General features: G+C 42.1%; 2 protein-coding genes and 1 long non-coding RNA gene across 3 annotated transcripts; all 3 read right to left on the bottom strand.

The window, feature by feature from the left end:
* Positions 1-21: 21 nt before the first annotated feature.
* LOC135331908 (serine/threonine-protein kinase haspin-like) lies at positions 22-8,963 on the bottom strand. Its single transcript, XM_064527197.1, has 13 exons — positions 8,456-8,963; positions 6,726-6,786; positions 6,318-6,424; positions 6,141-6,231; positions 5,355-5,440; positions 4,045-4,081; positions 3,821-3,867; positions 3,237-3,328; positions 2,564-2,637; positions 2,330-2,398; positions 2,007-2,169; positions 1,593-1,698; positions 22-446 (listed from the first exon to the last, which is right to left on the bottom strand). Exons 1-13 carry the CDS (start codon positions 8,758-8,760, stop codon positions 209-211), a joined length of 1,476 nt encoding a protein of 491 aa, XP_064383267.1. The 5' UTR covers positions 8,761-8,963; the 3' UTR covers positions 22-208.
* Positions 8,800-22,064, bottom strand: LOC135331858 (uncharacterized). Its single transcript, XM_064527123.1, has 5 exons — positions 21,925-22,064; positions 21,391-21,526; positions 21,104-21,266; positions 20,853-20,941; positions 8,800-17,900 (listed from the first exon to the last, which is right to left on the bottom strand). Exons 1-5 carry the CDS (start codon positions 22,001-22,003, stop codon positions 8,990-8,992), a joined length of 9,378 nt encoding a protein of 3,125 aa, XP_064383193.1. The 5' UTR covers positions 22,004-22,064; the 3' UTR covers positions 8,800-8,989.
* On the bottom strand, positions 19,962-20,837 carry LOC135331971 (uncharacterized). Its single transcript, XR_010393087.1, has 2 exons — positions 20,182-20,837; positions 19,962-20,121 (listed from the first exon to the last, which is right to left on the bottom strand). It is a non-coding gene; the product is annotated as an uncharacterized LOC135331971 (long non-coding RNA).
* Positions 22,065-22,101: the final 37 nt, after the last annotated feature.

The raw sequence follows: 22,101 nt of genomic DNA, 5'->3' as shown, positions 1-22,101 counted from the left end.
CATGTACCCATTGAAAAGACACTTGAAAGGGGAAATTTCATGTTTCAGTAAAATCACAAGAATTGCATCATTCTTAACCTGAATAAAAAAATAAACATAAAATAATTATAATTATAATCCTCTGGTGAGATTGACTGCAGTGATACGGGTACAATGAGTGCTGTAGAGAAAGTCTGACAATCTGTTGCTAACAAAAGATGTGACGTCGTTAAGATTTATTTGATTTCCTAGAGACAGGTTTCTTTAAAATTCTTTCAGGGGAGAAAATGTTCAAGAAGACGTCATTAACAGTTCTGTGTCGAAGTATCTTTCGAACGTAGGGCTCTAACTTTTGTTTCCATGTCTTTGAGCTTGGTCCTTTCAACTTGGCCTTGATACTCATCTTGGTTGCTATGTAGTTGATCCACAAGACGTTAGTAAAGGGATGGTGCTCTTCCCATTTGTTCCTGAGAGGAGAGGGATAGGGGTACAGTTAAAATCAACGTTAACATGTATAAAAGTCATGATTATAAAGCATTCACACAGTACCACATTACATGAAAACAGTTCTAAACAGTGCCCCCATTACGGGCACCTATTCCGCGAGGCACCAGAATAAATTGAACAGAGTGTTAAGTAAGGAGAAGATGGCTCACTTTAATGGAACAGGTAAGGAGCAGATGGCTCACTTTGCAAATGCAACACAGTGTTAGGTAAGGAGCAGATGGCTCACTTTGTATATACCGTATATAGGTGTGCGTATAGGGTATAAACTTTCGCAGAATAATTGTTAGAAAGGTTTTCGTGGACTATGCATGTGATAGTAAATTCGTGGATATAGCAGTGCAATCATGCTTATAATCAGCGAAAACCATGAACATTTACATGCTATATTATGGTAACCAAATAGAACTGAGTGCTAGGTAAGGAGCAGATGGCTCACTTTGTATAATATAACCCAATGGAACAGAGTGCTAGGTAAGGAGAAGATGGCTCACTTTGTATAATATAACCCAATGGAACTGAGTGCTAGGTAAGGAGCAGATGGCTCACTTTGTATAATATAACCAAATAGAACTGAGTGCTAGGTAAGGAGCAGATGGCTCACTTTGTATAATATAACCCAATGGAACAGAGTGCTAGGTAAGGAAGGAGAAGATGGCTCACTTTGTATAATATAACCCAATGGAACAGAGTGCTAGGTAAGGAGAAGATGGCTCACTTTGTATAATATAACCCAATGGAACAGAGTGCTAGGTAAGGAAGGAGGAGATGGCTCACTTTGTATAATATAACCCAATGGAACAGAGTGCTAGGTAAGGAGCAGATGGCTCACTTTGTATAATATAACCCAATGGAACAGAGTGCTAGGTAAGGAGAAGATGGCTCACTTTGTATAATATAACCCAATGGAACAGAGTGCTAGGTAAGGAGAAGATGGCTCACTTTGTATAATATAACCCAATATGGAACAGAGTGCTAGGTAAGGAGGAGATGGCTCATTTTGTATAATACAACCCAATGGAACAGAGTGCTAGGTAAGGAGGAGATGGCTCACTTTGTATAATACAACCCAATGGAACAGAGTGCTAGGTAAGGAGGAGATGGCTCACTTTGTATCGTTCCTCATATTTCTGTACACGTCAAACTGGATGTCCCCTTTGCCCTTGAACAACCAGGGCATGTTGTTGAGGTCAGTGAACGAGACACACTCGGAATCTACAGGGAGATAAAATAATGTCCTGAGCTTGAATACGTACATGATTGTAGAATGTGTGGTAGCAAGTACAATTAATGTACACTTGTAAAACATGATCTATAGGATTACACTGGTTCATATCAACAGTGGCTCTATAATAAAGAGATGGGCTAGGTAGGTAGTATAACATGTACAGTACAAGCTACATGATTGTACAGAAGGGGTGAGTGGCCCAATATAGTATACACAGCAAAAACGAGGCAATTAAAAGAACACACACTTAGATGCGCCCCTCCCCCCATCAGTCCACACACACACACACACACACCTTGCTTTACTCTGGAGAGGGTATAGTCCACAATGGTGGCCTGCACACCGTGGCTCTCAATGTAGTACTCCTTATTGTTGAGTCTGAAGTAATGGTACTTCTCGTGTGTTCTCCTCACTAGAACATTGCCCCTGTGCATGTCACGGTGCTCGAACTCAAGTGCCTGAGGGTAGAAGAGAATAATCAACACAGACACACTGTGTGGGGGCAGCATGTTTCATGATTCAGTTCAGAACCTTTTTTCCACATGCTAAAATAATTCTGGTAAAGGGTAGCCTATTTAAAAGCTATTATGTGCATGAATGTGTTGTACGACAACTTACAGCTTCTCCAATTGCTATGGTAGCAGTCACTTGCTGTAAAACGCTGATGGCCTCCTGTAACGAATGGTACTGTACAGGGGAGAAAGTGTTCTTTAATTATAACACATACTAGCACATTTAAAATTGCCTCAGGCTAGCCATTAACCCACGATAATAATATAGGAAGTGACTCAAACCAAAGTTATTGGTAGTTACTCTAGAAGTACAGATCTAGAGACCACAATTGAAACCTACCACATAACTTCCTAGTTGCACACCCGAATTCTCAGCTGAGAACAGCACGTACAGTTGACTCTCGGGAAATACAACTGCAGGGACAATCAACAGGGAGGGTTAACACAACATCAGTCAACTAACTACAACTGTAGGGACAATCAACAGGGAGGGTTAACACAACATCAGTCAACTAACTACAACTGTAGAGACAATCAACAGGGAGGGTTAACACAACATCAGTCAACTACATGTACATGTATAACTGCTCAGGCAGCTTAATAGGCAACACCTACACAAACACTTTGACCAAGAGGGGCTTGGGGCTTACAAACCAAACAGAGACAGTATAAGTATTGTCTGGAGTGCATGACTACTGGTATTGTTTATGCAGTACTGTGAACAATAGTACGAACTGAGCAAGTGCCCACACAAGAACTATTTATCTAATGGTTTACACACCCACATAGACAATAGAGACATCAGTATTGTTTTCAGTGTTGTAAACAAGGGTTTGGACACAATTAACTTGAGCGACATACGAAATAAGTAAAGCCACAGTGACTAACAAAAATTGACTTTTACACAAAAACACAACGGCTAGTCACACCAACTTGTGGGCATGCACCAAAACTGCTCAACAATGAATATACGCCAACAAACACAGACACATTGAAAAGAACAGTGAGCACACCTGGTCTGTCATTGTCAGAGTCCTTCCTGAAGTCATAGTCATCCCAGGCCTCAACGAGAAAGTCAGGGAACTTGCCTTGAACCAGAGCAACTCTGTGAATAGACATGTGAATAGACATGTGAATAGACCCTTCTATTGATAGATTATCACATGCAGCATTTAACTTATAATTATACACCACACACTCTCCAATAATCAGCTAGTAATTACTAATTAGCATTCAGAGATACACTGATACACAGAGGAGGTCCGACATGTGTGCACGAATCACTACAAGTTCAGTGCATTTGGCCTGGACATTATCACGTGACCGCAATGACATCAATGCACTGAACTTGTAATGATTCGTGCACGCATGTCGGACCTCCTCTGGCACACACACATCCTTTCACATTTAGCTGTGCTAGACCTACCCATATTGTCAGGGGCAACAGAAAGGTATAGCCCTTAGTTCAATGACATACATGTAACCCTGGCTACCAACTGAGATCAAACAGACAGGATGAATGGTCATACCTGCTCATGTCCTCAAACAGGAAATCTGATAACTATGGTATTTGTGCAAACAATACGGTGGCACTTACGCATCCATTTGAACGAAATTCTTTGTGTAGTGTGGAATTGACATATTCTGAAAATAAGAGTGGTAAAAAATTAGTCAGAGTTGACACGATGTCCAAATATGAATATAATTACTAACACTGCACAAAACCCACCACATGCACATACATACTTCAAATACATTGTGTATAATTGAATTTCACAGACAACGCACATACACCCACACTGTCACCACACACAAACTCACCAGCTTATTGTTCGCATCCCCCAATAGACTCAGCTCTCTGCAGCCAAGAGATTCACAATTAGACGCAATTAAACAACACAGTCATGCAATATCAATAAGTTAGACATAATAATTGTGCATTACAGTGGAGCATAATGCCAGCCTAATAGGCAATTTTTGTCAAATTTGTATAAATTGTCAGGAGCGTGCAATTGCTATTTCAACCATCATCAACTGCAGCTAAAAGAGTATATGAAAAAGTTATTCAATGAACATCAATATAGTGCGCTAGAAGACTATATTTACATTTTTATAATAATAATAATAATAATGTGAGACTACTGGGTAAGAACTAAAGCCTAATGGGTGAGAATCAAAGGACTAATAGGTAAAACATGAGCATTGGAGAATAGACTAATAGGCAAAATTCTGAGCAAGGCCTAGTTGCACCATAGATAGAAGAGAGAGGGATTGGAAATGATGTACCCTCAAAGTACCATCCGTGTTTCCCCACGGTTTTAATCGAGGCTTATTTCCAACGTGGGGAATAATTAATGAGAATTGTTTTGGCTGTCTGTAAAAGTCCACGAGAAGTTTTGCTACTAAACATCAAAATTAATAGTTGTGGCCATTTGGGACACAGCACACTACTTAGTGACACAACCTTAGCTATATCATAGTAGCTAGACTAACACAAGCATGAAATTGCTCTGTGTTAGACTAGCCACTATTGCCAATTCCCTTTCTCTTCTTTCTATGGTTGTGCACTGCCCACCAACCCACTGACCCATGGTCGGCAAAACTCTGTATCAGCCACAAGATTGCCCCACAAGATTGCCCCTCAGATAACCGCTAGATAAACATTGCCACACTTGAGTACCTCAAGAACAATTTTCCCAGTGAAACATACAAGATAAAAACTAGATTGTTATACTAGATTGTTACAAGCACATCCTGCTATTAATTACAGCTTCCTGAGTAGACTATCTGACTATGACAGATTTTACATTGGCCATTAACGAAAATATGTAACCGTGTACCGGGTAAATTTGGCGACAACTTCATTTTGTCAAATCAGGCGAGGGTTGCGAGAATTAAAAATCGCCAATGTAGCTATACTCAGTCCCATGCAGTATATCGCATAATATTCAATTGTCTCATTCGCCAAATTCACCAGCTGTACGGTACCTCTCAGTAAAGAGCTTGAATCTTTACTAATCCAAGCATATGTGCAAGTGTATATCCAGTATGGGTATATTTGGAACCAAGACTCCCTCAAAAGTTAGCAGTGTGATGTACATACAATATTAATAGCATAATTTGATACTTACATGCTGACTACAGTTTCTGGCTGCATGCTCTGAAACGTGTTCTGAGGCTCGTCGTTATACTTGAAGTCTCCTTCTATGGGTATAATCTGCAGAGGGAACACACACAGTAAGCGTGAAGTAATCTTAATCTTAAAAAAGCATCACAACAAGGTGGATGTTTACATAGAGATATCATATAAAACTATTACCTTCACTTTTCAGCACTGAAATTAAAACCTTACATTCACAAAAACATTTTAAAAGGCTGCTGTATAAACGTACAGCTAACTTTCCCATGAGTTAGCTGGTCACTGCACAACTTCAACTGCTTATAGTTATTGCACAAAAGGAGAAGATGTGCATGAGCTACCCAGACACAATGCACATGTATCATGTTGGGCCAATAGAGGCCTTACAAGTCTAAGAAACTTGTACATTACAACATAGGACTATATTATAGACTAACCGCTAACAGATGCCCTTTGCTATTAAATAGATAGAGCCACTAGATTGTCACTACCTTGTGGTTACATCAAGAACTAGATCTAGACAAATGTCGCAGTAGATAAAGTAACCAATAAAGTAAATGTAGAAGATTCTCATGTCATCTAGTTGAAGGAAATGTCTGGGCAACAGTGTTATATTACTGTGAATACCGATGGACCTTCAGCATGAAATTCCTAAATAAGTAATAGGCTATCAAAGTAATGGTGGCTAAACTGAACGCCCACACATTTCCTTTCCCTAAGTACTTCTCAGGCACTGTACACACAGCTAGTTAGACTGCCATTGCTTGTGTGGGCCTACCTTGATGGCGAGCTTGTCCCAGCCTTCCTTCTGACAGCCAAACACATCCGCGAAGGCTCCCTCTCCTATCTTAGTCATGGTATTGATCATCCTGTAAGAAGATAACATTTAAATGGTGATTTGAAGAAAACTTGCTTAATTGGCTGCTTATTCCAATTTCATTTGCCTACAACTCACGTGTCAGTGAAAAAACTGCTTAGTGGTAACAGCTCTGTCTGTCCACACATGGCCAACAGCTTCTCTTTGGGGGAGAGGGGCACAGAATGGACTGGTGGTATGTATTTCTGTCCCAGAAACAAAACAAAAACAGTTAATACGACTCACACAATTATATAGTGCAGTACAGATATAATCACTAAGATTTTATGGTGTAGAAAGTGCTTTAGAGAAACACTTTCAAGAGATGTACCATTTTGGTCAAAGCAATGCTCTCAATGCACACTAACAAATTAGTAGACATTACGCTCAACTAAACTGACACACACACACACACTGTTAGCTTTATCGTATTCCTCCGTGCGGCTATGCCTCGAGGCATAACTAGCTATAACTTGATAACCAAACGAAGTTGACTGACTGACTTACCAGCATTGGTTTTGGAACACGTGGACAGCCTTGTACTATCGGCAGTGATGGGGCATTGTCCCTGTGTGTGTGTGTTATGGGTGGTGGGGTGGATGGCTGGTACAATAAGTAAGAGCAGCAAGGGAACTCTCCCTGGTGGGGAACCAGCTAGGCCACAAACAAGACCAGTACATAACATACAAACTGTAGGTTTCTAATTATGATGTAAGCGTGCCACTAAAAAAGGAAATTCGTCTCAAATCAGCCCCTAAATTTGGTGAATGTTGAACAGTCATCCAAAAAGGGGCAAAACTGTCAATTACCCAATATGGGAATTAAAATGTGGTAAGCTTAGATCAGCAAAACATCCTAAAATTTCAGCAGAAGTGGGGGCTATTTCATGTCCTGAAGCCTACCACAGTGGTGACAGAACAAAAAGTTAGACTATGGGATGCTATCTAGTTTAATAATGTCTACTGGCAGGCCACATAAACCACTTGGCTAGCACTATCACTTGAGGTGTGAGGAAGGGGGCTAGGGTTTCCACAGCATGTGCACCTCTCAACCACTATGCCACATTATTTACATACAAGCAGAGAAGTACCCAGACAAGTTCACCCTTAACCACAGACCAGACAAGCACACTGGAGCCCTTTTAGAAGTCACGGCTGCACAAGAGGCACTCAGGAATATTATAATCTGATTAGAGCGTAACCAAGCGTAACCAACTTAGAAACAGTCCTATGCAATAAATATATTACTTAGAGCGGCACCCACCAACAAAAATTACAACAAAAAATCGGTATCCAAGGACCACTATCCAAGGATCCTGCACTCATTTACACTCTCCCTGGCCCTATTAATGGTAACTCCTATGTTGAGTCTAAAAGGCCACCTCCCTATATTATTCTTAGAGATTGGTAATTAAGGTAGTCGCTACAGAAAGTAATGCATGGCTCTAGCTTAGTCTCGATTCCAAGCCTTTTGTATTATCGAGGTTATATGAAAGACAATGGCTCTAAACAGGAAGGTTGAGGTAAATTCAGTCTCCATTGTCACATTGAAAGACAGAAAGAACTATGCAAATACCATCTATAGACTAAACAAATAATTGGTTAGAAGGCACAGTATACGGTGTGTTCATACGAGTACAAATAAAAGAATATACACCACTGAATCAGTATCCAACATGATGCTAACTGCAAGAGCAGGTTGCTTAGGTACAGTCAGTGGATCTAGCATTGCCAACCACTAATTGCACTACCTGGCAGCCTACAGGGCAAGCCCTGCTTTGTGAGTGGAGAAAGACGATAAATATGTACATTCTGGTTTGGCAATACAAAGCTTAATTGATACTAGCAAACAGAAACCACACGAACAAAATCACAATAATTTTATGCCCAGAATGGCCTTCAAGTGCTCATGGTATTTGCAAGAGAGACAAATCCTTCACACATTGTGTGCGCATGTATGGTATTGTGCATTCTACATCTTACCTGTCAAATTAACAGCTCGTAACTCTATGAATTTTTAATATTATGGAACGCAGCTTCGCAAAAGGGACCGTTGCGCCCAGGTTAAATTCTTGTGTAAAACAGGGTGATTGATATGATTGCTACCACTGCATGGCTGACAATGATCCGACTGTACTATGTGCACAATAAAATATTGTGCAGACACAATTGTATTTAATAATGAAATAGATTCATAGTTTACACATGCTCAGTTAAGTAGTGAATAATTGCTCATACCTCTCTCTTGGGGTATCTATAGAGTTTGGATGTCTTTGTCCTGCTCTTGACTGCCTGCCTATGAGCTGGTCCAACTTTAATACTCGACTGTCTATCTCAACTGCACCGAGGTTGCCTCTATCCACCGTTAAGGAATACAGTAAAAACAAGGAAGCTCCTATTAGAACGGTGTATAGCACTAATGTCAGCCGCTTCTTCATGGTCTCAGTATCTCTCTCACCTACGTATACTTTAGCACACAAAATGGTCTGCAGACTTTTTATCGGGTTGCAAATTGCACTTCCAATTACTGAACTATACCACATCCGTTTTACCAATACAATCCGCGGCTAATAACTGAGGGATTCAGGGTGACATTACATTCACATACAAATTAAAACCTCACACAAAAACTGTACATGTACAAATAGGAGAATTAAATCAAGCCTTGAATACAAAATAGCAAGAGACAAAGTACGACAATGATTGATTGATTGATAAGTGAAAAGTTGGTTAAGATATATGAGAAAGTTGGCTAAATAGAACATCAAGTTATCAGAATTCTGAGAGCATCCTTGGATCCAGGGCCCAACCTTGCTGAATCATTTGGTAGCTGACATCACCTTTCCCCACACTTTCCTCCTGCTTTATCTTAACCACTGGAACAGCACCATTTCGTACAACCTTGGCTTTCATCAACATATCGGAAACGAGTTGCTTCAATCCTGAGATAGATTTCTCTGGCCATACACTTAGATCACCATTGGGGGAAACAACACTGTCAAGAGAACACAAAATGGCAAAGCAGGGTACTGACAGGAACTCTTCAGGACAAGCAGTCATATTGTGGAGTTGTACTGTGTCTTTGTTGCCATAGTCAATGAATCTTACTTCACAGCTGGTGCCTGCCACAGACAAAACCTCAGCTCGATACCATAAACCATCAGAGAACTTGGCAGCACAGAGGGAACCTTTGGATGGGGGAGTTCTCAGTGGAACAGGAAGATTGGATGAGAATTTATGATTGAGATTTGTACTCAATTTGTCTAGAAGTGTAGCATTTTCTGGAGTGGCTAGCTGAACATACATCTCAGCTGGAGACACAGCTTCACTCACGACAAGCTGGAAAGTATCAGAAGGCAGCTCTATTTTGGTGGGAATAGGTACATGTACATGTGTAACACTTGGATCCACTGCACATCCCTGTTGAATCAAGTCTTGGCTGACATTCGACGAGCTTCCTGGGTCGCATAGATCTAATGAAGGGAAACGATCAGAGCCTATAACTTTGGCTTGCATAAGTTTGTTAGCAGTTGTGTTTCTGAGTTGTGAAATCGATTCTTCTGGCCAAATTGCCTTGTTTGAATTAGGAGACTCCACACCAGCTAGTCCACAACGGATGGCAAAGCAAGGTGCGAACAGAAACTCTTCAGGACAATAGGTTATGTTCTTCAATTCAACCGTGTCTTTATTTCCGTAGTCAATGAATCTCACTTCACAGCTGGTGCCTGACACAGACAAGACCTCAGCTCTGTACCAGGAACTGTCAGAGAATTTGGCAGCACAGAGAGAACCTTTGGATGGGAGAGCTTTGGCGATAAGAGAAAGAGGAGGGTTGGAAGATAACTTATTGTTTAGGTCAGCACTCATCTTGTCAAGCATTGTAGCTACTTCCGTTGTAGCTAGCTGAACATACATCTCTAGTGGAGACACCACCTCACTTACAACAACCTGGAAAGCGTCAGAAGGTAACTCACATTTCTTCAAAACAGTTGTCATTGGAAAAGATAGTCTTGGTTGTTGTTCAATGTTGAAGTCAGGAGACTTTGCTGCTTGTAAACTGAGAGAATGAGTTGCTAGAGGATTAGGAGAAGAGTTTGCTACTAGAGATGTTGGTGACTTTTTGGTTGGTGCACTGGGAGAGAAGTTGGCTGGGCTCAATGCAAAACCTTGTTGAATTAACTCAGAGCTCACATCCGTGCCACTTGTACTAGCAGGATCTTTCATCTTCAAAAAGGGAATAGTGCTGACTGGGTGGATGTTGGCTAGTTTGGCCTTCATCAGTTTGTTGGCAGTTTGCTGTTTGAGATGCACTATCGATTCTTCTGGCCAAATTGCCTTGTTAGAATTAGGAGACTCCACACCAGCTAGTCCACAACGGATGGCAAAGCAAGGTGCGGACAGAAACTTGTCAGGACAATAGGTCATGTTCTTCAAATCAACCATGTCTTCGTTACCGTAGTCGATAAATCTCACTTCACAGCTGGTGCCTGACACAGACAAGACCTCGGCTCTGTACCAGGAATCGTCAGAGAATTTGGCAGCACAGAGAGAACCTTTGGATGGGGGAGCTTTGCTGATAAGAGAGACAGGAGGGTTGGAAGATAAATGATTGTTTAGGTCAGCACTCAGATTGTCCAGCATTGTAGCTACTTCCGTTGTAGCTAGCTGAACATACATCTCTACTGGAGACACCACCTCACTTACAACAACCTGGAAAGCGTCAGAAGGTAACTCACAATTCTTCAACACAGTTGCCATTGGAAAAGATTGTCTTGGTTGTTGTTCGATGTTGAAGTTAGGAGACTTTGCTGCTTGTAATTTGAGAGAAGGAGTTGCTAGAGGATTAGGAGAAGAGTTTGCTACTAGAGATGTTGGTAACCTTTTGGTTGGTGCACTGGGAGAGGAGTTGGCTGGGCTCAATGCAAAACCTTGTTGAATTAACTCAGAGCTCACATCCGTGCCACTTGTACTAGCAGGATCTTTCATCTTCAAAAAGGGAATAGTGCTGACTGGGTGGATGTTGGCTAGTTTGGCCTTCAAAAGCTTGTCGGTAGTTTGCTGTTTGAGATGCACTATCGATTCTTCTGGCCAAATTGCCTTGTTAGAATTAGGAGACTCCACACCAGCTAGTCCACAACGGATGGCAAAGCAAGGTGCAGACAAAAACTTGTCAGGACAATAGGTCATATTCTTCAAATCAACCATGTCTTTGTTACCGTAGTCAATGAATCTCACTTCACAGCTGGTGCATGACACAGATATAACCTCGGCTCTGTACCAGGAATCGTCAGAGAATTTGGCAGCACAGAGAGAACCTTTGGATGGGGGAGCTTTACTGATAAGAGAGACAGGAGGGTTGGAAGATAAATGATTGTTTAGGTCAGCACTCAGCTTGTCCAGCATTGTAGCTATCTCTGTCGTAGCTAGCTGAACATACATCTCTACTGGAGACACCACCTCACTTACAACAACCTGAAAAGCGTCAGAAGGTAACTCATATTTCTTCAACACAGTTGCCATTGGAAGAGATTGTCTTGGTTGTTTTTCTATGTTGAAGTTAGGAGACTTTGTTGCTTGTAAACTGAGAGAAGGAGTTGCTAGAGGATTAGGAGAAGGCTTTGCTACTAGAGATGTTGGTGACTTTTTGGTTGGTGCACTGGGAGAGAAGTTGGCTGGGCTCAATGCAAAACCTTGTTGAATTAACTCAGAGCTCACATCCGTGCCACTTGTACTAGCAGGATCTTTCATCTTCAAAAAGGGAATAGTGCTGACTGGGTGGATGTTGGCTAATTTGGCCTTCAAAAGCTTGTCGGTAGTTTGCTGTTTGAGATGCAGTATCGATTCTTCTGGCCAGATCACCTTGTTTGAATTAGGAGACTCCACTCCAGCTAGTCCACACTGAATGGCAAAGCAAGGTGCTACCAAGAACTCGTTAGGACAGGTTGCTAAATTATAGAGTAGAACCGTGTCTTTGTTGCCGTAGTCGATGAACCTCACTTCACAGCTGGTGCCTAACACAGATAAGACCTCGGCTCTGTACCAGCAGCCATCAGAGAACTTGGCAGCACAAAGAGAACCTTTGGATGGGGGCGTTTCTACAACAAGTGACGGTGGAATAGATGGAGAGAACTTGTCATTGAGATCTTCGCCCAGCTGGCTCAGCGATTGAGCTAGTTTGGGAGTGGCTAGTTGAATATACATTTCTCCAGGAGACCCACATTCACTCACAATAACCTGGAAAACACCAGTCGGTAGCTCTAGCTTCTTCAGCATCGTCGCAACAGGATGTGAACACACAACTTGCTTTTTGGGGGGAGAAGTTTTTTCAGTAGTCAATGCTAATCCCTTCTCTAGCAAATCATGGCTTAAATCGGCATCAGCAGAATCTCTCAGTCTCAAAAGAGGAACATTGTTAGGTTGATCTACGTTCACCACTTCAGCACTCAAGAGTTTGTCAGCCACTAACTGAGCAAGCCGTGCAGCTGATTCTTGCGGCCAGGCTTCCTTAGTAGCGGCAGGAGATTTCACTCCAGCTAGTCCACAGCAAATGGCAAAGCAAGGTGCAGACAGAAACTCCTCGGGAAGGACAGCTAAGCACTTCAAATCGACCATGTCTTTATTGCCAAAATCGATGAACCTCACTTCACAGCTGGTGCCAGACACAGATAAGACCTCGGCTCTGTACCAGGAACCATCAGAGAACTTAGCACAGCACAGAGATCCCTTAGGTGGGGGAGATTTTATCACAAGAGAGGGTGGAATTCCGGGAGTGAACTTGTTGTTGAGATCAGTACCTAGCACATCCAACAAGCTGGCCAGTTCAGGATTGGCCACTTGAATATAGATTTCTCCAGGAGATATAACTTCAGTCACCATCAATGCAAATGTCCCACTTGGTAGCTTTTGCTTCTTCAATACCGTAGCTAATGGGAGAATAGTATTTGATACTTGCTTGGCGACATTCAAATCCACTGCAAATCCGAGCTGCACTAACTTTTGGCCGACACTAGTATCACTGGAGGGATCCTTGAGCTTCAACAATGGAGAATTGTTTAATGCATCAGTACCAGTCACTTTAGCCTGCACAATTTTCTCGAATATTAGGTTTCTGAGTTGTGAAATAGATTCTTTTGTCCAGGATGTTTTGTCAAAACTGGGGGACTCCACTCCAGTTAGTTTACAACAGATGGCAAAACAAGGTGCGGACAGAAGCTCTTCAGGACAATAGGTCATGTTCTTCAAATCAACCATGTCTTTGTTACCGTAGTCGATGAATCTCACTTCACAGCTGGTGCCTGACACAGATAAAACCTCGGCTCTGTACCAGGAATTGTCAGAGAATTTGGCAGCACAGAGAGATCCTTTGGATGGGAGAGTTTTCAGTGGAACGGGAGGATTGGATGAGAATTTGTCGTTGAGATCTGTGCTAAATTCGTCCAAGAGTGCAGCATTTTCTGGAGTGGCTAGCTGAACATACATCTCCGCTGGAGATTCAAGATGGCTAATGGCAACTTGGAAAACGCCAGAGGGCAGAGTAACTTGTTGAATATCAGAGATTTTGGGCATTCTAACGCTTGCCATAGCAACAGGAGCAGCCAACTTCTGTTGAATCAAATTAGCAGCAATGTCCATCTTATCACCACTGGAAGAATCAAACAATTGAATATTCTTCACACCATTAGCAGAATTGGCACTGAGCACCTTCGCGTGAAGGATTTTCTCTGAGCACAGAATCTTGAGACGAGCTGCTACTTCGGATGGCCACTCGGTGTTGGGAGGAGCAGGTGATATTCCATTCAGAGAACACTTCACTGCACATACAGGGATATCGGCAACGTCCTGGGGGCACTGGGTGATACTTTGAGCCTGAACAGTTTCCGTGTTACCATAATCGATGAAGTAGACCTCAGCTCCAGACGGAGAATGTTTCAACACTTGCGCTCGATACCAAAGTCCATCCAGCGAGAAATTAGCACAGCAGAGAGAGCCAACACCAGGCAAATCAGACTTTGAAGGTTGCACCGTGAGTGCACTCAAACTGGTGGACAGTTTATCAAGGCATTCAGCATTCCCAGTACTGGCCGGTTGCACAACAATGTTCTGAGGGTGATAGACTTCCAACACCATAACATCAGTTTCTCCACAAAGATCGACCACTTTCATGTCGGCTACTTTCGAATACACACGTGCTTGAGGGGGAGGAGAGAGTTTTGAATTGGATAGAGAGATTTCATACGGCTCTTCAGTTGAACGGTCTCGCCGAAGAAACGTGCCGGAATTTTGTTCAGTAGGAAACTTTTTATCAGTCCGAAAAGTTGTTGAACTATTCTCACTGGGGCTGGATCTTTGCCGGAAATTAGACTCGTTCTTTTGAGGGGATCTTTGCTTTCTTTTACGTTCTTCACTTGGCAAATCACTTCTTTTTCCCAGTCCACTATTAACAAACAAATCCAACATGTTTTCCTTTCCTTTACTGGTATTGATAAAGATCTTGACAACATGCTTGCGTCCCATACATTTAACAACTCTCATTTCAACTTCTTTGTCAAAAGCTTTTTCTTTGAAGAAGATAACAGAGCTTTCGCTCCACTTGGACAACTTTCCGTCTGGTTTGAGAAGATTATTGATTGTACACGATGTCGCTAGCTGCTTGAACGAAGTCAATTCACTGCTAACTGCGTAGAGGTCATTTAACGGGACAGTTTCAGAGTTACCATAATCGAGATAGATGACAACAGCAGTTTTGTTTTCTATAGAATGTACACGAGCTCTATGAATTTGTTTGTCTTCAGAAAATCGACACAAACACAAGTCACCAGCAGAGACAGAAGTTAGAGGCACGAGTTCAGTCTTCTTGATCTTATCGTACAAAGACATTAGTTTGTTGACGGCTAGCTTACTCAACTGTTGCACCCAAAAATCAGATGGGTTGGTAATATGAGTGACAGTCACTTGACATATCGTGTCCTTTTTCAGCTCAACGTAATTGATTATCAGTTCGTCGTTAAAAGTAGGAGAAAACTTTGTAGCTGAAGAGGAATGTACTCCATTACAACGAGGGCTTACTTCATCAATTGGGGGTGCCATGGTAGAAGACTCGAAATGATCCTCTGCAGCACTTGATTCAGAAGAATTAAAAGACAACATCTTTTCCACAGAGGAAACGTTCATACTAGACGGAGATACTTTGTGCGGTGGCACATGGTGACCATTAACAATACCAGCTGTAGCAACATTATTCATCACTGCAGGTGACTCAGAAATAGAAGGAAGATAATCGCCACTCTGCTTGGGGTCAGCGCTAGGGCTCACTAATTTCTTGAAAGCCATTGCAAGTGATTGAGCGGTGGAGCTAACGGAAACTCCCGTGATGCTGCCAGTTGGTGTTGTAGGGATGGTGGGTGTGCCCACACATGTGACATTAACACTCCCTAGTCCTCTCTGTACAAGGAAATCGTTTATAGTCAGCGAGGGATCTTCAGGATCGTACATTTCAATCTCCAACGTTTCGTTCGTGACGGACAATATCTTCACTTGCACTCGACGATTCACTATCTTGTCTTTCAATACAATGACAGCTGCATCGCTCCAGCTGTGTGCAGTGTTAGCAGGGCCCAGACCAGCGAGGGAGAACTTCAGCGCTTGCTTTGGTAGAGTGAGGAAGTGGGACATTGTGTAATGAAGTTGCTCGGTAGAGACAGTCTCTCGGTTACCCAAGTCTACAAAATGCACGTCAACCGTTCCGTTGTGGTTCACACAGAGCACTTCAGCTCGATAGAAAGACTGGGTGCTAGAGAACTTGGCAATACACATTTCGCCAACAGAAGGTGCGTAGGAACTATCCACAGACGACTGATACATGGAATTGACATCAGCTTGCAGCTTGTGAAAATTGGAAAAGTTCTTGTGAATAGTTTGAGCCCATATCATGTTTGGGTTTAGGACAACCCTGGGGATGATGGTCAAAGTTTCGTTGAAAGGTGGGCAGTGAAAAGGGACCTTGCATGCCATTTGGACTGGTTTGTAAAGTGTGCCACCATTGACCGATGGCTGCCCAGGAGTCGATGTATTTTGAGCCGTGCCAAAAGGTGATCTGTGTCCAGATTGGTTTGAATCGAGTGCTAGTTTATTAAGAGACCGTGGATTTGACATGTTGGAATTGTTATTATAGTTCTTCTTTGTACAGAATTGACTGGCAGCAATTTTGCCATGAATGTCGACCAGCTTGTCCAAAGTGGATATGCAACAACAGAGGATCTGCATGTCATTGCTACTGTATAGGTTGGCGCTATTTATGAGTACAGGTTTTAGATCGATTAATTCTTTGAGATACTCGACTCCACCAGGCACTTCAGGGTTTAGTCGCAGATCATTGAGGGAGCACCTTTTATACAGACTCGGGATGGAGATAAGTTCATCGGGGAGTTTAACGAATGAAGTGAACGGGAGAATGGCTCTGTAACCAGTGTCATAAAGATCAACAGTTTGTGTTGGTGTGTGGATAATCTTTAGTCTATAGAAGGTTCCACTTTCATCTTTGTACCCACAAATCGTACCAATAGTTGAAGAGTATTCGGGACTGAAATCAGACCTATCACCGAAATCTTTTATTTTAAGGAACGCTTGGAGAGTTTCAACTGAGGCTGGAATAACACTAAAGTGTGAAACATCGCAATACGCTGTAACAATCACAGGAAAATCTTCGGGAAGCTCGGTATCCCTGAGGGAAATAGACGGCAACGGCTGAGCCACCAGGTCGAATTGGGGTAGAATAGCTTGCAAAGGAACTCCTTCAGCCTCTTTGTAACGGTTTTTGGAAGGATTCTGGAAAAGCTCACTCTCAAAAGAAGGTGTAGCTGCAGCAGTAACCGGTGCAAATGCAGATGGGATTTGCATAATCGCAGCTTCAGTAGAAGGTGTCGTAGCCTCCGCAGGCTTGTTTTGAGTATCCACATTTTTCTGTTCGAAACTAAATTCGTTTTTGAGTTGCTGATACTTGACATCTTCATCGACATATAGCTCATCGAAACTGTCACTAGAATCGTCTCTAAGTAGACCATTGCTTGTTTTATGAAGTGGGGGGGTACAGGGTCTGGGTGGGGTTGGAGGGTCAACAGAACCAACGTTCCCCTCGAGTTGGATTAGCTTGCACTCCGATTGATGCTTTGGCCAGTCTTGGGTTTGACAGCGTAGGCAACAATAAGCTGTCTTGCACAACGAGCAACGATTGAAAGTGGATGTGTCACACACATGGCAGGGAAGATAATCGTTAATTCGAGTCGAATTCACAGAAGAGGCTCTTTCACACACTTTCTCATTTGGTTCCTGCTCAAATGCACTGGACATAGCTTTCAGGCTAGTAGCCCCACCTGCCGGGGACCTCTGTGTGCCTACAATACTGTCGAAAGCTGGATTTGGTTTTCCGGGACTCCGTAGGGACAGCGACTTGTATTGTGGTAGGAGGGGGTTATCATGAGTATTGTCAGTGATAGAATCACACTCAGTATCGTCAAATGAGGGGACGTGAGAAGCAAGTGAATTTGTTCGTCTTGAAAGTCTGGCTTCTTTCTGTTCGTGTGTTTCGGATATCTTGACAACAAGGCGGTCATCGTTGCCAATATCGAAATTGTGTAGTAATTGAATTGCTGAAGCTGCTTCTTTGATTGTATTGAATTCGACAAACCTACAGAAAAAATTAATTTTGTCAAAGCAAATATATGCAGTTTTTGCATTAGGGCACAGCTACACACGTAAAAACCAGGAAACTTATTGAGTTAAGAAATCCAGTTATAACTGTAAATGCACTGCCTACACAACTATTATAATGCAGCATAATGTTATACACTATAGAAACTGGATTATTAGCACATACTCGATTACAAGCGTAGTCCTACGTATCGTTATTTTAAACACATGCTTGACTGCTGGTTTTTGTACCAGACTATATTTAATTATGCGACGGATATATGATACGATAATTTTAGAGCTAGCTAGTTTGTATAGTGCATGGTAGCTCTAATAATATAGCTGGTGATGCGAGTCTCTCCAACCTCTTTGGGGCCTGATCTAGCTTCCTTCACAAGGCCTCAGAAAGGAGGCCTGCTACTGGCTGCTTGCGCATGTGCAAAATTATTGGATGATAGTCATACACAGAGCTCGGGGGGGCCAGACAACATCACACGAGCACAAATATTGCTGAGTTTTTTTTACATTTGAGTTCAATGTGAAATTTGTCGACTAAATTACTCGTTATTCAGAAAGTAGGAGTGTAGCATCCCAGTATACTATTTGAAGTACCTTGCCCTTAACGGCCTGCTTGTTTTGTGATGCTGCAAGCTGATGAGAGTTATCGACAGTAGAATCTTTCTTAGCTCCAGACATTCAGTCTGTGCAACTAGTAGTAGCTATTGGAACCGCTTACAATCTCAAGGATAGCTTCAGTTGTGGTACAAAAGCTTGCAAAATCTTCTTTACAGACAGGCTTTCCTCCTTAACGCAAACTATGCTCTATTGGAGAAAAATCGGTTTGGAACGCCCACTCTTTGAGTTTTGCTGGTAATTATAGATCAAAGGACATTGCATTGCCGTACACATTCACTGTGCACAGTACATCTGTGATTACTGATTTATACAGTAAGAACATTACGATATGTATCCGTGTCTATTAGCTATAGTAGCTTTATGTTATGTAGCTTTGACACATCCACCGAGGCATCAGCACCTGCGATGCTTTCATTGATACAGTTTATGGTTGCTTAGTAGGCGAGTCATTACTCTTTATTTGGTTACTGGGTGGCTTGAAATGAACATAAGCGCATTCTTGAATACAAGCGCATTGAGCTCTGGTACAACACACCCGCTAATAATCCGTTACTATGGATTGCCAGACAGCAAAGCTACGTATACATGCATGTACCCAGGCCGAGTTGTCTCCAAAATAACGCTATGTTTCCTAGTGAAGATTGCATATGGGTGTGTCTATAGAGATCTAAGGTCTATTGTATAATCAGCTACACAAATGTTAACTACGGTCGCAAGAGTGTTGCAATAACTAGAGTGTCATATCCGGTGCGCGGATATTATTAACATTTTGGCAGTACCGGGACTAAGCTGGAGTCACGTGTCCCGTGGACTCTGTCGCCCTAGAGGTCGAAGGTCACGTGACTGTGGTTAGGTTTTGGGGGAGTCCTGAGAGAGGGGCCCCCGTGGTTAACATTAAGCATGTAAGTGTTTGGGGGGGCCCTCATCAACAGATGGAAAGAGGTGATAGGTAGTAACCGACTGGGGGGGTGGGAGGCTCGAAAGTTGAGCAGCCGTCAACGCACTTGTAAGACAGTTCTGTAAGCTTGCACGTGTAGGCTATGCATGCAAGAAGGGGCACGCCCGTATGTCTGAGTGCCCCTTTTCTCGAGGTAAGGCCGCTCCCTCGTTAACTACGTTAACTACCTTAAACTACATACAAATAAATAATAGAATGCTATCTAACGACCAGGTAGATCGAGCTAAATGGCTTCCAAGTTCACTGTCTGCAACAGTAGGGAACCACACAAAATGTCCATTCCTTCACACTGGAGTTGACAGCTTGGACTTGATGCTCATTGAGGGAGGCCTTCTTGTTTGACACAACTTGATAGCTACTACCAACTCAGGTGCATTAAGGCACGTCCAGAATCAAGAAAAGGCCAACGTCACATACATTGAAAAGTGTGCGATATTAAACATAATTATTAATTTGACATTTAGGTTTCCTTAATCAAAAATAAAGATCATGTGATTATCATGTGACCAATTAACATGAAATTTCCTTGTAAAACTAATTATAAAATAAGCATTTGTTCCAATTTAGTTAGATCCTATCTTTTCCTGGAATCCTGATGTACATATCATATACTGATGAAATCCTGCTGCGCAAAAGCAGATTCATAGGTAATCATGGTCTATACAAACAACAAGCTAATATTTACCTGATTTCTCCTCCTAACTTTCTTGCTTGGCTGCACTGTCTTGCGCAGCAGGAAACAAGTTCTCTACTAGTCTTAGTTAAGGCCTTTAATAGCTACTAGGTAGCCTACAACAAATGCTTTCAGGGTTTTACTCAATCAAGTAGCTACGGTCAACTTTAATAAATTAAGTAAGAGTGTCATATGACCCAAGCTCCGCCCTCACCAGTAATTGCAGACGTTTGCCACCCACGCACGTGATAAACATTCCAAAGCGATGACGTTGCGCGCATGAATATCATTATATGAATATCATTATAACAAAATTCCATGTCATTTTAATTTGGACAGTCCTTAATACTCCTGAGAAGAGCTAATGAACTCTTGCTACCACCTAGAATACCTAGCTAGCTTAGATATCTTGTAACACAGAGCTATTTTTGTGATTACGGCAGCTTTTACGAAGAAATTAGTTGAATCTGAACGAATTGAAACCACGCCCATAATCATGCAATATTTACCAGGCCTAGTTGGTGACCTAACGTAAACAATGATAATTATGATAACATAATTACTGTCTACCTAATCACGTAACCCTACACATCCGAAGCATAACATTTTTTTGGCCAGGGTATTCATATACTGACACTGTTTTGCAAGTACAGTGTGATCTAATCACATTCTAGTGAACTTACCCAAAGGTGAGGTTTTGCCCAGTCTTGGGGTTGTTGAGAAAAACACGGTTCACTTTCCCAGCCCTTGAGAAGAGTTTACGAAGACCCTCCTGCACAGAAGAACAACAAACAGACTGAGCACTAGGTCTATACAAATTCAAGCAAACATTGGGAGAAAATTCCGGTGACATGGTGCATGTATCCTAAAAAAATATTTCGAAATTACAATGAAAACTGTCAATCTTTACAAGTTGCACTGAAAAAGTAAACACCTTGGTGAGGGTGGCTGGTATTTTACCAACATAGAGGTTGACGGTTTTGGGGCCAGACTCCTTGCAGTTCTGCATGACTGAGCCAAGACCACCCTCCTCATACGAATTGAACGAGCGCGACTCGTGATCGAATGTTCTTGGGTCCCAGCTGTCTATGTCGCCCCTGGGGTAAGTAAGGAGGGTTACTTTTGCAATACAAAACAAGTTATACAGTATTATTCTCTCACAATAATCGCAACGTGGCGTTATTCTAGAAAAAGATGATTAAGACAGTTGAGCAAACTCACTTTGAAGCAGCTTCAGAAAGTTTTTCAACATCTGAATATCCTGCAGCTGCTGCCAATTGTGCGGCCAACTTGCGGGAAACTTGGTTACGAGGTTTGGTAGGACCAGAGGACAATGTTGACGCAGGTGAAGGAGTTACTAGAGAATATAATAATCATCATTTATAATGAACTCTATCACTAGAGGAAATCTATTGATCAGCATTAATCAGTGCTTGATTCTCGTAAACAGGTGACATTAGCAGTTTAAAGGTGTACACAGCAGTCTTGTGAAGGTGGTTATCACATAATCTGATCCATACACAATATTACTATCAAATCAAATCCCTTTCCGACTTTGACGTGTGTGCATTGTATTGCAAGTTTCATGACAAATCTTTCCAAACAAGTAAACGCAGTACAATGTTAACATGAATACATACAAATCAATACAAATCACGTAGTTAACATTGCATATATTATGTATAATTTATATGTATCGTATGTATGTTATGTATACCCAAACACAAGACTACAAGTTCTGCTTTTTAGACGTACTATTGCTAGCAGTGAGATTGCTAAGTGTCTTGGACCAGGCAATCTTTGGACGGTCAGTGTGGTCGAGGAAGTCACTCATTCTTTACCTAGAACCGTTCATCATCTTCTCCAAGTCCAGAGTTCCAAGTCCATGTGGAGTGTGCTACACGTGGGGTGATAGTGCGCATGCGCCAAGTA

This window comes from Halichondria panicea, chromosome 2 (assembly GCF_963675165.1).
Source record: "Halichondria panicea chromosome 2, odHalPani1.1, whole genome shotgun sequence".
In the NCBI taxonomy this organism is placed as follows: Eukaryota; Metazoa; Porifera; class Demospongiae; order Suberitida; family Halichondriidae; genus Halichondria; species Halichondria panicea.
Note: the sequence above shows the minus strand (reverse complement) of the source record. Positions and strands in the feature narration are given on the sequence as shown.

Excerpts from the sequence above, each read along its gene's own strand:
- LOC135331908 (XM_064527197.1), bottom strand. The coding sequence starts at position 8,760 with ATGTGGTATAGTTCAGTAATTGGAAGTGCAATTTGCAACCCGATAAAA. Across the intron at positions 3,329-3,820 it reads AATTTCGTTCAAATGGATGC|AGTTGCTCTGGTTCAAGGCA; the intron begins GTAAGTGCCACC and ends GTCTATTCACAG. Across the intron at positions 1,699-2,006 it reads CCTCTCCAGAGTAAAGCAAG|ATTCCGAGTGTGTCTCGTTC; the intron begins GTGTGTGTGTGT and ends ATCTCCCTGTAG.
- LOC135331858 (XM_064527123.1), bottom strand. The coding sequence starts at position 22,003 with ATGAGTGACTTCCTCGACCACACTGACCGTCCAAAGATTGCCTGGTCC. Across the intron at positions 21,527-21,924 it reads CAATCTCACTGCTAGCAATA|TAACTCCTTCACCTGCGTCA; the intron begins GTACGTCTAAAA and ends TATATTCTCTAG. Across the intron at positions 17,901-20,852 it reads GGGCAAAACCTCACCTTTGG|GTTTGTCGAATTCAATACAA; the intron begins GTAAGTTCACTA and ends TTTTTTCTGTAG.